At 43.1% G+C, this 13,601-nt stretch overlaps 1 protein-coding gene across 3 annotated transcripts in view; it reads right to left on the bottom strand.

The window, feature by feature from the left end:
• The window catches only part of EZH2 (enhancer of zeste 2 polycomb repressive complex 2 subunit), a 51,014-nt gene extending 42,253 nt beyond the window's left edge, over positions 1–8,761 (bottom strand). Inside the window, exon 1 of one of the 3 annotated variants that reach the window (XM_030009802.2) lies at positions 8,707–8,761. Coding sequence is in view for 1 of the 3 variants with exons in the window: in XM_030009798.2 (XP_029865658.1) it covers positions 7,528–7,565 (38 nt within the window). In the remaining 2 variants the exon portion in view is untranslated. Of the gene's footprint in view, positions 1–832; positions 851–7,527; positions 7,597–8,706 lie in introns of those variants that run through there. The other 2 variants (XM_030009798.2, XM_030009804.2) reach the window with 2 other exon arrangements.
• Positions 8,762–13,601: the final 4,840 nt, after the last annotated feature.

The following is a 13,601-nucleotide window of genomic DNA, read 5'->3' as shown; positions in this document are numbered from 1 at the left end:
TCAGGAAAGTCATGAAAAACAAAAACAATTACTAGGGAGAAACACCACTTAGAGCTGCAGATGCTGATGTATCAACAGATTGCAGCAGATCCGTACTCAAGCAATACCATTGCAGCTAACCACAATTCAGAAGACTCACTGCCCTACCTGCTCTCTGCTCCAGTATGTAACATAATTACATACACTACTTTGTAGTAGCTACAATCCTGCATTTTACCCCAAGATGTTGCTAGGGAATGTTCCTATCTTAGATATAAGGAATTCTAACCTTCAGTCCAATTTCCAGATTTGGCAGGAGTCTCTGTTTTCCCTCCCCATACTTAACTCCTGACTTCTGCTTGCCTTGATCACAACATCTACCTTCCTTCATCTATTATTTTTTCTAGTCTGTTTTTAACAGTTAAATGAATCCCTTCAAACACAGTTTCTCATTACTGCCCAAACATACCAGACAAAAACCATATGGAGGACCAGACAGCTTTGACTTCTAAGCATCACCCCTACTTTATGCTGGCATTGCTACAAAAAGAAGCACTTTCACCTGCCACTTGTTCCTGCACCTGTGCTATCATTTCCCTCCTGACAGCATGAGCATTTTTGCAGCCAGACACTGACAGAAGCAAGGAAGTCCTCTGGCTAAAAATACCTTGCTACTTTTGACTGAAGTGAGCATCCAGTCACTCTGTCCCCACCTAAAGACACTGTGAACTATGGCCTTAGATTTTCAATTTTCAGCTCCTTGTGAGAGTGCTAAATGCCTAAGCCTGCAGATCAATTTCTGCATGTGCTCAATTCATACTGAAACTCACACCACATTATTTGAAAGGCTCACCTCGTGTAGTAAATCAGAGCAGTTCAGTTACTGACACACAAGACAGGAGGGAAACAAGTCAACACTAGGGCTCACAGAACTCACATTTTCTTCAATCATGCTCCCCATCTGATTAAAAAAAAATAAATATTAATTTGCCTCCCATGGTATTTTATTTCTTGCTTTCTCCCCTAACAGTTCATTCACGTAGATAGTTTAACACTATGTTGCTTGAATATTCTTTTCAGAAGTTTCTACCACCATTACAAACTGACCAGGCAGATATTAGAAACTCCCAAGTCTTTACCAAGGACAAGGAGGAAAGAAATAGAAGAATGAGGAATCAAGCAGTTCTTGGATATTAAAGAGAAGGGAGTGCTCCTTCAATCCCTTTTCCTTCCTGGAAAAACATGAGGAATATTAATTTATCTTCTTGCTGTTGCTACATTAGAATTTTTTATTTTTCTGGGTTAGAAAACTATCAAAGCAAAGCAAATAACCAGATATTCAACATCCCTTACTTTATCTGCCAGCATGTTAAAATCTTTGCAACTCAAGAGTTTATAAGTAACTCAGACCTTCCAGAAGCACTTCAGAAAATATAGCCAAAATTCTCTGTGGTTCTTAATATCAAAAATAATTTAAAACTATCTGCTTCAAAAAATTAAATAATAAAAAAGAAGGAAAAAAGCAAGAACTCACCTGGTCTTGACAAAATCCCCCAATCATTTTAAGTTTTTGGCACTAACTATAGGTTGATTAAACATGAAGCACCTGAGTAAGATCCAACAACAGAACTGTTCTAGAAAACAAGCTTATTTCAGATTTTCTACTAGCCATAAAGGAGGGCATCAGTTTGATGACTTCTTTTTTCCTAATAGTACACTGCCTTTGGATTTATTTTGACATTATCTCATTTTGTGGGAGTCCTTCATTTAGAACATTTACTCATCAAGAAGCAATGGTATGGGTACTTCTCAGTTTCATTCTCTTCAGTAGAGAAAAATAAGAGTTATGTCTTTTAATAACAAAATAAGATTTCAATACAAATAATTAGATTTCCAATACATTTCCTTAAACAAATACAAGAGCAGAACAAAAAAAGTAACGTAGTATAATTTGTTTTCAGTCCTTAAAAGATAAATCCTTAACAGAGTGTTCAATCAGTCTGTAAGTTGCAAGCCTGCAACTTTCAGAGGTATTCTTCCCTTCAAAAATTAAGTTCTTTCTCTGTATCCCTATAGCTTCAGGATTTAGAGAAACAAAACCAGACATGAAATAATTACTGAATACCATGTAAGGAGTAAGAAAGAAAAATTTTCTAAATTCCCTATATTATTGCTTTCTTCCAGTACATTTCAACATTTGATACTTTTAGAAAAATACTTTTTTGCAAATAAAAATAACAAGTTCAAGTACTCATCCACTTGGGTGGGGAAAAGGGGAAGAGAGAATGGGGAGATCATAACCAAGTATTTTATATTAAAGATCAAACCAAAATTGCCACTAACTGAAATCAGCTGACATCTCACTTCAGTTTGGGCAACATCAGCAAAACACTGTGCAGCAGGTAATGCAACTATTTACTTGGATATCTGCACGTATAAATACTTTTAACCATATTTGCATGTGTGAGTAAGACTATTTGGATCAAAAAACAAATAAAACATTTTAAAACTCCAAACAGCAGAACAGCAACATAAAGTTTCAAGCCCGATTTTGATCATGCTTTTTACAAGTCACCTTTAAAACCATCCCACATTTCTTATGTAAGAACAAGCATGGCTATTTTTCAGGAGAAAGTAAAGTTTTATGCATAAAACTTGAACTTTACCTTGGAGTTGTTCAAATACGTACCTCCGAATTTCTCCCTTCACACTCATTCACAGACACCCAGAGGAGTTAGATGACTCCCACACACATTCCAAATAACCTCCATTGCCTAACACCTCCATCTCTTAAAATTTAGCTTTTTGATATCCTGAATAAATCTGGCAGAAAAAGTAACACTTGCTGGGAACACTTAAGGCATGTCTCCACAAGCAAAATAATTTAGGGTGTGAATTTGAAGTGCACTGACTATTCCACCCGAACTTGTTTTGTGGACACACCTTTTTTTACTCTAAAAACTCTAAAATAGCCACAGGTTCTTCAGCTCAATCCACACACACAAAAGCAACCCACACTCCATACCAGAAAAATCCTGCCACAAAACAATTAAGCGTTTCAATAGCCATTGCATACTTCTTTCCCTGCATAGGCAAATAGCCTAAACTTTCAAAGACATTACACTTCTGTGTATGCAGAATTTATCTTAGAACAGTCTGACAAATTTTGGAGCTGAAATGGTATTTGCCAATTGTCTGAAAAATTCCAAAATGAGCTTCAAATGATGAAAGCAACCATAAGAGTTATTTACACAACTCCCATTTTAAAGTCCTCAAAATAACTGGGTCTAATGTATGGCATCCCTATTCTATAAGGTATATGGGGATTAATCTATCAGCACATTAGATTAAATGTTGTTTATAGAAGGAAAAAACAGAGACACTACTTTTCCAGAAGCTTGATTTAATGGAGAAAATTAATGAGAAACAGTTCATCTTAAAATACAAAACAAAAAAACAAGGCAAAACAAAAATCCAACAAACCAACCCAAAAAAATCCACCACCCTCCAGTGAAAAAAAATCAGCTCCCTTAGGTTGTGGAAGAGAATTACAAATAGTAAGGCTTTGGGACCAATTATGTCTCCCAGTTTCAAAGCAGTGATGGATTGAACACCAGTAATGGTCAAACTGTTTAAGAATAAAAAAACATATGTCAATCTCTTCTTCCAATAGTTAAACAGTGGATTTAACTTTGCACTAAACACATTAGTAATAAATACTCACTAGAAACATGGCACAAACTAGGGGACATATAGCTGGAAGAAGTTATCAACAAAAGACAGATTTTATCCTGTCCCTGGTTATAAATTGTATAGTTAAAAGAGAGACAATAATTACTTTAATCCATTTGCCATAGTGCAGTTTCACAGGTAAATCAAGCATCTGTAACACACGTCTGCCTGATTTCTGACAGAAGCAGCAAACTGAATTCCATCTCTAGAATTTTCTATCTTACTAGTAAAAAATGAAATCAGACAACTACACACCAAAAATATAAAGCTTGCCAGATCCGCTCACACTAAGAAACATGGAAAGGAAACCAGCTCACATTAAAAAAAATTAAAATTATATATGAGTCGTAAGGTTTGAGTTTCCTTCCTTTCAAATACTTTGTTTCTTTAAATTACATCTGATGGCTTTGGGATTTAAACCGAATATGCAGGCTGTGAAAAAGAAAACGCATGGCAGGAAAAACTGAACCAACCACGTAAAAGGCAGAATGGGAAGGAGCCAGATACAACAAAAACTGACAAGGGAAATAGGCCTGGTTCTAGATTAAAAAATAATTAAAAAATATAAAGAAATCATACCCTCCTATAAAGATTTATTTTCGGTTCACATCTTAGAAAGCCCGGGATGTGGACTGCAATTTGTACTACTTTGCTTGCATAATTACACATACAATGTCATTTAAGCAGGCACCATATGCAAATATAAAAAAAGAAAACTAATAGCAAATTCTGAAGTTCTTCTGCAATTACGTATCAAGGAAGTCTTTATTTGCAAACAGTAAGGCATCAGATTTACCTCATTTGTTAATGAAATGGTATATATCCAAATTAGAAGCTTTGGAAGCACTACGTGACATTTTCAAGCAAATGACAATACTGTGCTGATCCACTCACATCATTACATTGTTATTTTTATCCACAGAATTCAGAATATGCACAGTATCTATCTAGATTTCCAAAGAGCCTTCTAGCCTTAAAAGTACTACTGATTTTACCATAAGAAAGGAAGCATAGTATGCATTATAAATCATTCCAAGACAACAGTATTTTTACAAACTGAGCACAATTATTGAAAAATCCTATGTGCAGACTTCAGCCAGGTAGCCAAAAGATTCCTAAAATAAGGGCGTGACCCACATTAATGGCGGGGGGGGGGGTGTTTACAATTTTTTCTGGACACAGCAGGGACATTAACAGACATCCTCTTCTCTCCCAATATTTTTTTTAAATGCCAAATAAATCAAGTCTGATCATGTAAATGAAGTCTGTGTTTAAATAATTAGTTATATATTTAAGAATTCCTTTCTTTTTTACTATTTGTAAAAGAAGCTTAATTTGTCAATATTATATGCAAATTATACATTTCACTCTTCTTATTAAAAGTTGCTTCTACCCAAGTTTAGTAGTGTTACTTTATCTTTTTAATTCAGAATACATATTCTGACTATAACATTGGAGGTAGTTTTCTCATTTCCACTGAGAATCCAGACCTCAAGTCCACAGTCTGACACATCTTAGTGGAAATCTAGGTGTACAACTAGAAAAAGCCTATAACAATCAAACTACCTACTATTACCAGTTACAGAAAGCAGCATTGTCACTACCATGTTTTAGAAAGCTTCACTGTTTCTTGTTTGGAGCTCAATAGAACCTACTCCCTCCTCCAATAAATTTCACTCTTTAGTTTCACCTCACCCATAAATAGACACACACAGCATCATCCCAAAGTCGTCAACTGATCTCTCTGAGAAGAGATAGAATACCTATTTAATAATTCTGTACATTGTTTTCCTTTTAATCTTTAGCTCAACAAAACTCTTGGGCATATACTCAGAGTTAAAGAACAAACCCAAGCACTCTGCTAAGTTGTAACCAGTGTTTTATCATTCCCCTGTGAAACACCTCTCCCTGTTTTGCATCTACTTTATACAAGGTTTTTCTTTGTCTCACCTTTCTTCCTCCCAGACATAGCCACTTAGCTGAAGTTATCACTTAAACTATGTCAGTACTGGAGTAACTCATCCATTTAAAGATTGACTCAGCCATTCTAGAACAGTTGTACAAGTCATATACATAGATGCGAAATGTATAGATACGCTTATAGATACAGACAGCATAGATGCTGTCTTCAATCAGACACCATTTCAATGAGCCCAGCACTGCTCTCCATGGATCTATCTTACTGATAGTATGAACAGAAGGTTGGTAGCAGCTTTAACATTAAAATAAACCTCCTGTCACTGTCCTACAGCTTCTGTTAACAGGGGTCTTGTTTCCTAATGTAAGTGTTATTCAAACACCTCATCAAATCATTAAGAATTATATTTACAGTACATAGTCAATTTCCTCCACTTTTTTAAAAATCTGGTAAACTGAATTTTGCTTGGATAGGTAATTCTGTAAAGATGACCTACTTGGTGAACTTTCTTGCTTAGCAAAGGCCAGGTCCTGTTCCTGAGATTTTCAGCATCCCTGCTGGGGAAAACTTTATTCTCACTTAAGTTTCACAGATACTTCTCAAGTCAGCTAAAATGCATCTGTAAGCACTAACTGTAGAATTACAGAACTTTCAGATTACAGCCAACACTAAAGTTTCCCACAGCACTTTTACTCAAATACAACGTAAAGCAAACATTTATTAAATATGCCTTCTGTCAGTAGTGCAGCCATTTTTAAAAATAACTCTCACTGTTCAATCACATGAATATAGTGCTGCCATCTAAAATTGTTCAATTTTAACATTATAGCTGTGAACTTATTAAAATGTATACTTTACATACACAGCTAAAGAAGCTGAATCTCCTTGTGAATGGTGGTGACAATTTTTTTTTTTTTTTTTTTACTGATTTTGAGAGGAATTTTAGAATGCACCAACTTCTCTGGGAACATTGTTGGGAGTGCACTAGATGCTAGATGTACCTTATTCTGACATAAGCTGCTTTACAGAAAATGGCAGTTAGCTTGCATTCTCTCTATATATAACACAGTTAGTGCATTCAATAATGCACTACAAAAATTCCCTTCTCGCTAAGCCAAAGTTTCGTTGCAGGTAAGCAGCAGTGCAGGAACATATTTACATTTCACCTATGAATGTTGCAATGTTACAAAACAAACAAAAATCCATTTGAGTGCATATCTTCAACAAAATCACCATATTTCAGCTTGCTGGCAATTCTAGCAAGAGAGGAAAAAAATACAGCAAGGAAAAAAACAACTGAGATTGAATTTCAAGTCTCTGGCCTAAGTTTACACGCTACTGCTTTAGCTCATTTTAAACTGAGCAAAGACGTTTTATGACCTTTTGATGATGCAGATTTTCAGTGTCTGTCACTTTTCAGAGTGAAATGATATATTAAAAAAAACTCTGAAAAAATTTATTTTTTTTCCAATTTTTGTCCTAATTAGAATCTTGAATTCTTCCAAAGTTCCAGATGAAAAGAGCTGTTGGCACCTCATGGAACATTTTACTGTTACAGATTTCTCCACAGGTTAACTTTAATTATTACTTTCATCCCTCATGTAGACAGAGGAAGGGAAAAAAAAAAAAATTTTTTTTTCCTCTCTTTTCTTTTTGGTAAAGGAAAATCCACAACAAGAAACGTAACAGTTTTGATGTAACAACCTTAAAGCCAGCACTGGATATAGCATTAGCTCTCAAAGTTAAAAACACTCGACACATCGCACAAAACTTTTGAGTCGTATCTCCTAACAGACTGGAAGCATGCTTTCTGAAAGACTCTCTAGATCTTAAATACTCACATTTTAATAACCTAAAGTGAGAGTAGCTATAGTACACTATGTACAAGTAATACTCACCCTTCCGAAGATGCTTTATTGTTACCACAAATAAACATTCCCCGGACTCTCAATTTGATATAGACACTGGGGACAAACAAAGAATGACCTTTAAATTTTTATAAATCACATAATGAACCTGAATGTGCCAACGCCTAAAACAAGATGAACCTATCTATGAGGAAATCCCAATTTAGAAGTGAAGATTACTTTAAAAATGCTGGTAAAACTCTTCACTGAAATCTGTATTAGTAAGAACCAAACTCATAATAGCTGAAACTACAGTTGCTAGACTCAAACAAAGACGAACCTATCCTGCAACAATTAAACAACCTTGTTCAAACTGTTACGTGCTTCTTATTAGAGAGAACAAGAATCTCAACTTCCAGCTCCATAGTTAGAAAAACCAAAAGACTTTTCTCTAGCTCAAGTAAAATAAGGATAGTGCTTTCTAAATTAGAAATAAGTATCTTGAGTAATGTCCAAGTTTATCATCCCATTCCTGCCGCATCTATGCACAGACTGCTTTTCTTTTGCCTGCTAATAACAATTTCTGAATCACCATGAATACCTGTTAAAGACATACGCGTGATGCCACAACACACCAATTTCTTCATCTTTATCCTATCACACACGTGTTGCTTGGGGACAGCTCTGCCCAGTACCCTCCTCCACGCCTCCCAGATACCCTAGCTTTCGACAGCTCTGTACACCCGTGCTTGGCGACACGAGATCCAAACCCCAGCGTTTCCAGCTCCCTACGAACTTTCCTGCAGCGCTCTGGAAGACCAGGATCGCCCAGTGCCCTTAAACGATTAGGAAGTTCGCCGGAGCCGCCGCCAGACTCAGGTACCCCCTCGCCCTCTTCAGCTCCCTCCCTGAACCAGGAACCCTCCAAGGCCAGGAGAGGCAGCCCGAAGGGCGGCCGGCCCCCAAACCACCGCGGGTTTCCAGGGCGCTAGGGTGCGGGCGAGCGGCCCGGGGCGCGCTCAGCCTCCCCGCCCGGCTCGCCCCGCCGAGCGCCAGCTTCCGGGAGGCTGGGAGCACCCGAGCCCGCAGGGGACCCGTCCGAGCCTCCCGGGAGCCTGCCTCGGCGCGGGGGGACAGCGTTGTGCCGCTCTCCCCGCCGGGGGGGACACGCGGATCTCTCCGCCGGGCGCTCCCAGACCCTTCCCCGGCGTACGTTAGGCACACAGATACCTCCCCTCCGCCCCTTCAATCAAACTGTGCCTGAAGCGGCCGCCGCCGCATGCAGTCGGCAGGAACGGGGAGGAGGGGAAGGAAATCGCCGGCTCTTCCCCGTTCTTCCTCTCCCCGCACAGCGCGGGCCCCCCGCCCCCCACCCTTGGAGAGAGGGGGGGGGCGTGGGGACGACGAGCTCGCCCGCGCCCCCCCCCCAGCTCGGGGCTGCTCTCCGCCGAGCGGGGGTCGGAACGGGAACCGTCGGCTGGGCTGGACGGAGCCAACTTAGACAAAGGGCACTTCAGACTCCATGTCTCTCCCCTCCAGCTGTCACCGGCCGGGAGCGCGCCTGTCTCGCCGCCGGGCGCCCGCCCCCCCGCGCCACCCGCCGCGCCCGCGGGAAGGGGACGGGAGGCGGCTGCTCCTCGGAAGCCATCGCCGCCCCCCCCCCCCGCCCCCTCTCCTCTCCTCTCGCGCCCTCCTCCCCTCCCCCCATTACAAAGGGAGCCGGTTATAAATAGCCGCTCCCGGCGCCAACGCCTCAAGCCCGCGAGGTGTCGCTCGCTCGCTCGCTCACTCACCCGCCCCCCCGTCCCGGCCTCGCGCCGCCGCTGCCGCCCCGCCGCCGCTGCTGCCGCCGCCGCCGCCAGCTCCGCGCCGCGCCGCTCCGCTCCGCTCCCTCTCTTCCCTCCCCTCAGCCTCCGGCTGCCGGATTCACCCTCCCGGACCGAGCGCCAAACGCGGCGGCCCAATCGGCATCGCGCTCATTGGCGAGCGCCGAGCGCCGCCTCGATTGGATGGACGCGGACGGGGCCTCCGGCGCCAATCAGGCGCAAGGGGCGGGGCGAGGGGCGGGAGCTTGCTCCCCACGTGCGGGCGGGGGGGGGGAAGGGAGGGGTGGGAGAACTCTTTGTTCTCGCGCTGCCGGCGGGGGACCTGGGGGTCCGCGCTTCCCTCTCCCGCCTCCCGCCCCCGGCCCGGCGCCTTCCGTGCCCCGGTTGCCCCCTCACCGAGAGCGGGGCCGGGGACGGGTGCGCGGCGGGCCGGCGAGGCTTGAAACTCTCTGCTGCCTCACGTAGGGGGGGGAAGAGGGAGGAGAAAGGAGGGAGGCGAGAGGATTGGCGGGCACCGGGAGGGAGCGCGGGGCGCAGCCCGGGGAGGGGCCGCGCTGCTCGGCGCTGCCGAGTTTGAATCAGTTCGAAAGTGGGAGCTGTAACGGTTTTAACAGTCCCGCCGCTGCGCGCGCGAGGGAGGGGGCAGCCCTGTGGGAGAGGCGCGGGGCTCGCTGAGCGAGAGCGAGCGGGGGAGGGAGGGAACGTCTGGTGCGAGCGGCGGGGCCGGGTAGCCGCTCCCCTCGGCCGGCCCCGCTCCTCGCCTGTTGCTTGCCCGGCGGGCAGGGCGGCTCTCCCCGCCGGCTCGCCTTCCGCCCGCCTCGGCGGTCCGCCCCCCGCCTCGCGGCGCCACATCGAAGGGGTCGCGGCCGGCTCGGGGCCGGGGCCGAGGGCGGCCTGCGACGCCCCGCGCCCCACCCCCCCCGCACCCCCGGCGGGCCTCCTCGCCGCTCCCCGGGGCCCCAGCCTCCCCGTCCCGGCGGATGTCGGCTGGCTGAGTCACTTTCCAGAGTTGCGTGATGCGCCCTCGTGTCGCGTCGTTTGACCTTTGCTTACCCAAACTTTACCGGCATCTGCCCTTTTTTGCGCATCGTGCCCTTCCCTTCGGCTTTCTCTGCCTTGCTGCTCCGCGTCCAGAGTGGTTTCTCCACTGTCAAACCCCTGCCCTACCCTGTCGCGGAAGGGGTAATAAATCACAGCGGCAGCAAGGTGTCTACATCAGGCTTGGATCGTGTTGCTTGTTACTGGCCGTCTCCAGCCTCTAAGGTTGCCGTCGTTTTCCCTCATTTCTAATCTGTGAGCCATGCTCGTCAATCTTGTTGCCAAGGTTGTGTTTAAACCTTGAGGATTCATGCTCCTTTAGTCCATTGTCATCTCGCTCTTTGGTCACTCTAGCCGTTCTTCATCTTCAGCGGTGAAAAATAAAATTGCAAAGATGTTTCCTAGTAGGTACTTTGGCCATCCTGTGTGACTATATCCCTTTCCTGCACATGCCACGTTGTGCGCCGCTTCCAAGGAGCGCTGGAGTGTGAGCCGCATCCTTGCTTCCACAGTCTATTCCCGTCATCCTCCCTTACCAAATACCAGCTCCTCTCTCCCTTGCGAATACCTTGGTACATCTTTGGGTTCAAAGCTCCAGAAATGAGCAGGGGCCACTTTAACGAGGTGCTGAGTGATAAAAGCCTCTTGTGGGGGAAATAAATCACAAGCACAATTTCATTCCCAAATCATGCAGTTGGCTTACATGTCAAATGAGGCTCGATGTTCCTATACTTAAAGGTGATGTGCTTGTGTGCTTTTATAGTCTCTGTCTTTCTGTGTGTAAGTACTTAAAATTTGTGAACTTCATTGCATATTGAACTTGCAATGAGATCTTAAGAGTGGGCATTCCTACACTGTATGTACTTTATTTACCTCATGGCCTTGAAAAGGGGTTTCTACTAGTAGCCTATTTTTATTTCTAAATCTCTGGGGTTTTGTGAGTTAAGAGCAAAACATATGCAGCAGAAATTATTTCCTCTTACAGTTACATGTCATAGGGTGGTAGATTGCCATACCCTTCCTCTAATTCTAGTGGAGTGGCTGACAATTGGAAAGATTGTCTTAAAATTATCACATTTGCAAAACATCAGTCATTTCTGGAAATTCAGCTATTTTAATCTGTTCTGCCCCAAGATGGCTGCCACCACCAAAATGGCTACCCAGTCCCTTCACAACTTAGAATTTGTAATTTATTTTGGTTGTTAGAGTTGCACTTAATGGGATCTGGTTTTAGTCAGCAAGTATAAATAATCATCGCAAAATAAGCATGGGGTAACTTAATATAAGAGGTACAATCAGCCACAAGGTGGAAAAATCTGCGTTGTAGAATCTACCCTGTGAACTAGACCTCAGACAAATCTCTTTGTTTTTCTCTCTTGCACAGAAGATTATTCATCTGTTATACCTGAAACTAATGCTTACTAGAAAATTAAACACGTTTTGAATTGAGGTACTCTTTCTCCTTTGCACTGTAGCAAAACAATCTTTCCACCAAGGCTCCATTCTACGCTCATAAAGCAATGAACTCCTTAGTGAGGAACTCCATTAGGCGCCGATTTTCTGATCAGTAGTCGTTCAGGCTGTCTCAAACAGTCAGGAGAATTTTAGCAGCACACAGCAGTTTAATGTTGCAATGAGTTCTGTACAGACTTTCCGTTTTCACAGAGTAAACCACCCAAATGGTTTTCTGTTTCTGTGTTTTCGTGATTAAAGAACACCTATTTGAACAAGGATCTGCTTTATGCAGAGACATTCAGACCAGATCTTTAGGCAAAAATAGTACAAAAAATTTTGAAAGAGTTACAAAATCTGGTACTTTGAGGAGTCATTCTGAAAGGAGTGACTTCTGATGGCAGCATGTAATGGTGCTTTTGAGAAAAGTAGCTAACGTTGAAGAAATATATGTGTTACTTGACAATGAAAATAAAATCAGACTCAGGCAAAAAGTATCAGATTTGGTTTAGACCCTTCTGGAATTGTTGAAAGCTTTTGTCTTTTTTTATAGCTAACACATGTAGAAGAGCTTTTTCTATGTTCCCAACATGTGAATGAAACATGTATGTTCATATTGTATGTATGACTAAAATAGTAGAATAAGGATTTGCCAGTGCTAGATCACTAACATCAATTAGACATAAAAATAATTGTTTAACAGCATCACGGCATATTCCTATGATTGCTTACTTTGGGATGTACTTATGTGCCCCTTTTCACCCTTTAAAAAAGTAGCATTTGAATACAGAAAAAAAGAGGTGCAGCGCTACAAAGCAAAATTAATAGTTGAGTAGCTTCTTTCAAAGATTTTGACATCTCAGATAAGGTGGCACTTCCAAAGCATAGATTATTCTTTATGCATTATTTACCTAATGATCTCCTTGTAGCCAGAATCATATGGTATTTCTTCATTCTGGCTGGAGGAACCAAGCAAGACCTAGTCAGGGAACTGCCTAGCCTGAGATAACCACAAACGTTGGCCAGTTTTCCCCTTGTCTGCCTGGCCGTGTTAAGGAGAAGCACAACTAGGCCACCCCTGCCATTAGCAGCTGGGAGCAGGCATGCCATAGCTGCATCTGTGATTCTTGTAGATAAGCTTGTGACTCCCTGATCACAGTGTCGCTTTCCTTTGTGCTTCAAGATTGCAGATTGCACTGTAAAAAAGCTGTGTGCAGCTTTTGGGTGGGTCTCTTCTGTGGTGCGGTCTGGTGGACTTCACGTATTAGTCACACGGCCTCGAAAAGTTCAGTCTGGTTGCTTTTAAGATCAGTTGCTGGGTGGCGGGGAGAGGAGGAGGAGGATGCACACCCTGTCCTTGTTACACCTAACCCTACAAGCAAAGACTGTAGCACTGCAGATAATATTTCATCCAGCAGGCCCTTTAGGAGCATGGTCTTTGTTTCTTTCTTTGTTCTGGGTTTGAGGTTGTTGGGGGTTTTTTTGGGGGGGGGGGGGGGGGGGGTGTTTTTGTGGTTTTTTTTTTAATGCATTCCACATCTGTTTTGGCAGATATGACTTCCATACACTACTCATTCAATTCCTAACACTAGTATGTACTTTTCCTGATACCTTGGCTTGTTGTGTGGCTTATATTCTGCCTTTTAGTCCATGTGAATTTCTTAAGACTTTACAGAATGTTTACATACATGGAAATGTATGTATGGCCTAAAACAGTAAATCTGTAATAGCATTAAACTGTTACGCACTGCAGTGATTACACGGAAGTCAGCACATACCCTTTTTAAAGACTTGGCCTCTTGTTACATG

The sequence above is a fragment of the Aquila chrysaetos genome, chromosome 3 (assembly GCF_900496995.4).
Source record: "Aquila chrysaetos chrysaetos chromosome 3, bAquChr1.4, whole genome shotgun sequence".
Classification (NCBI taxonomy): Eukaryota; Metazoa; Chordata; class Aves; order Accipitriformes; family Accipitridae; genus Aquila; species Aquila chrysaetos.
Note: the sequence above shows the minus strand (reverse complement) of the source record. Positions and strands in the feature narration are given on the sequence as shown.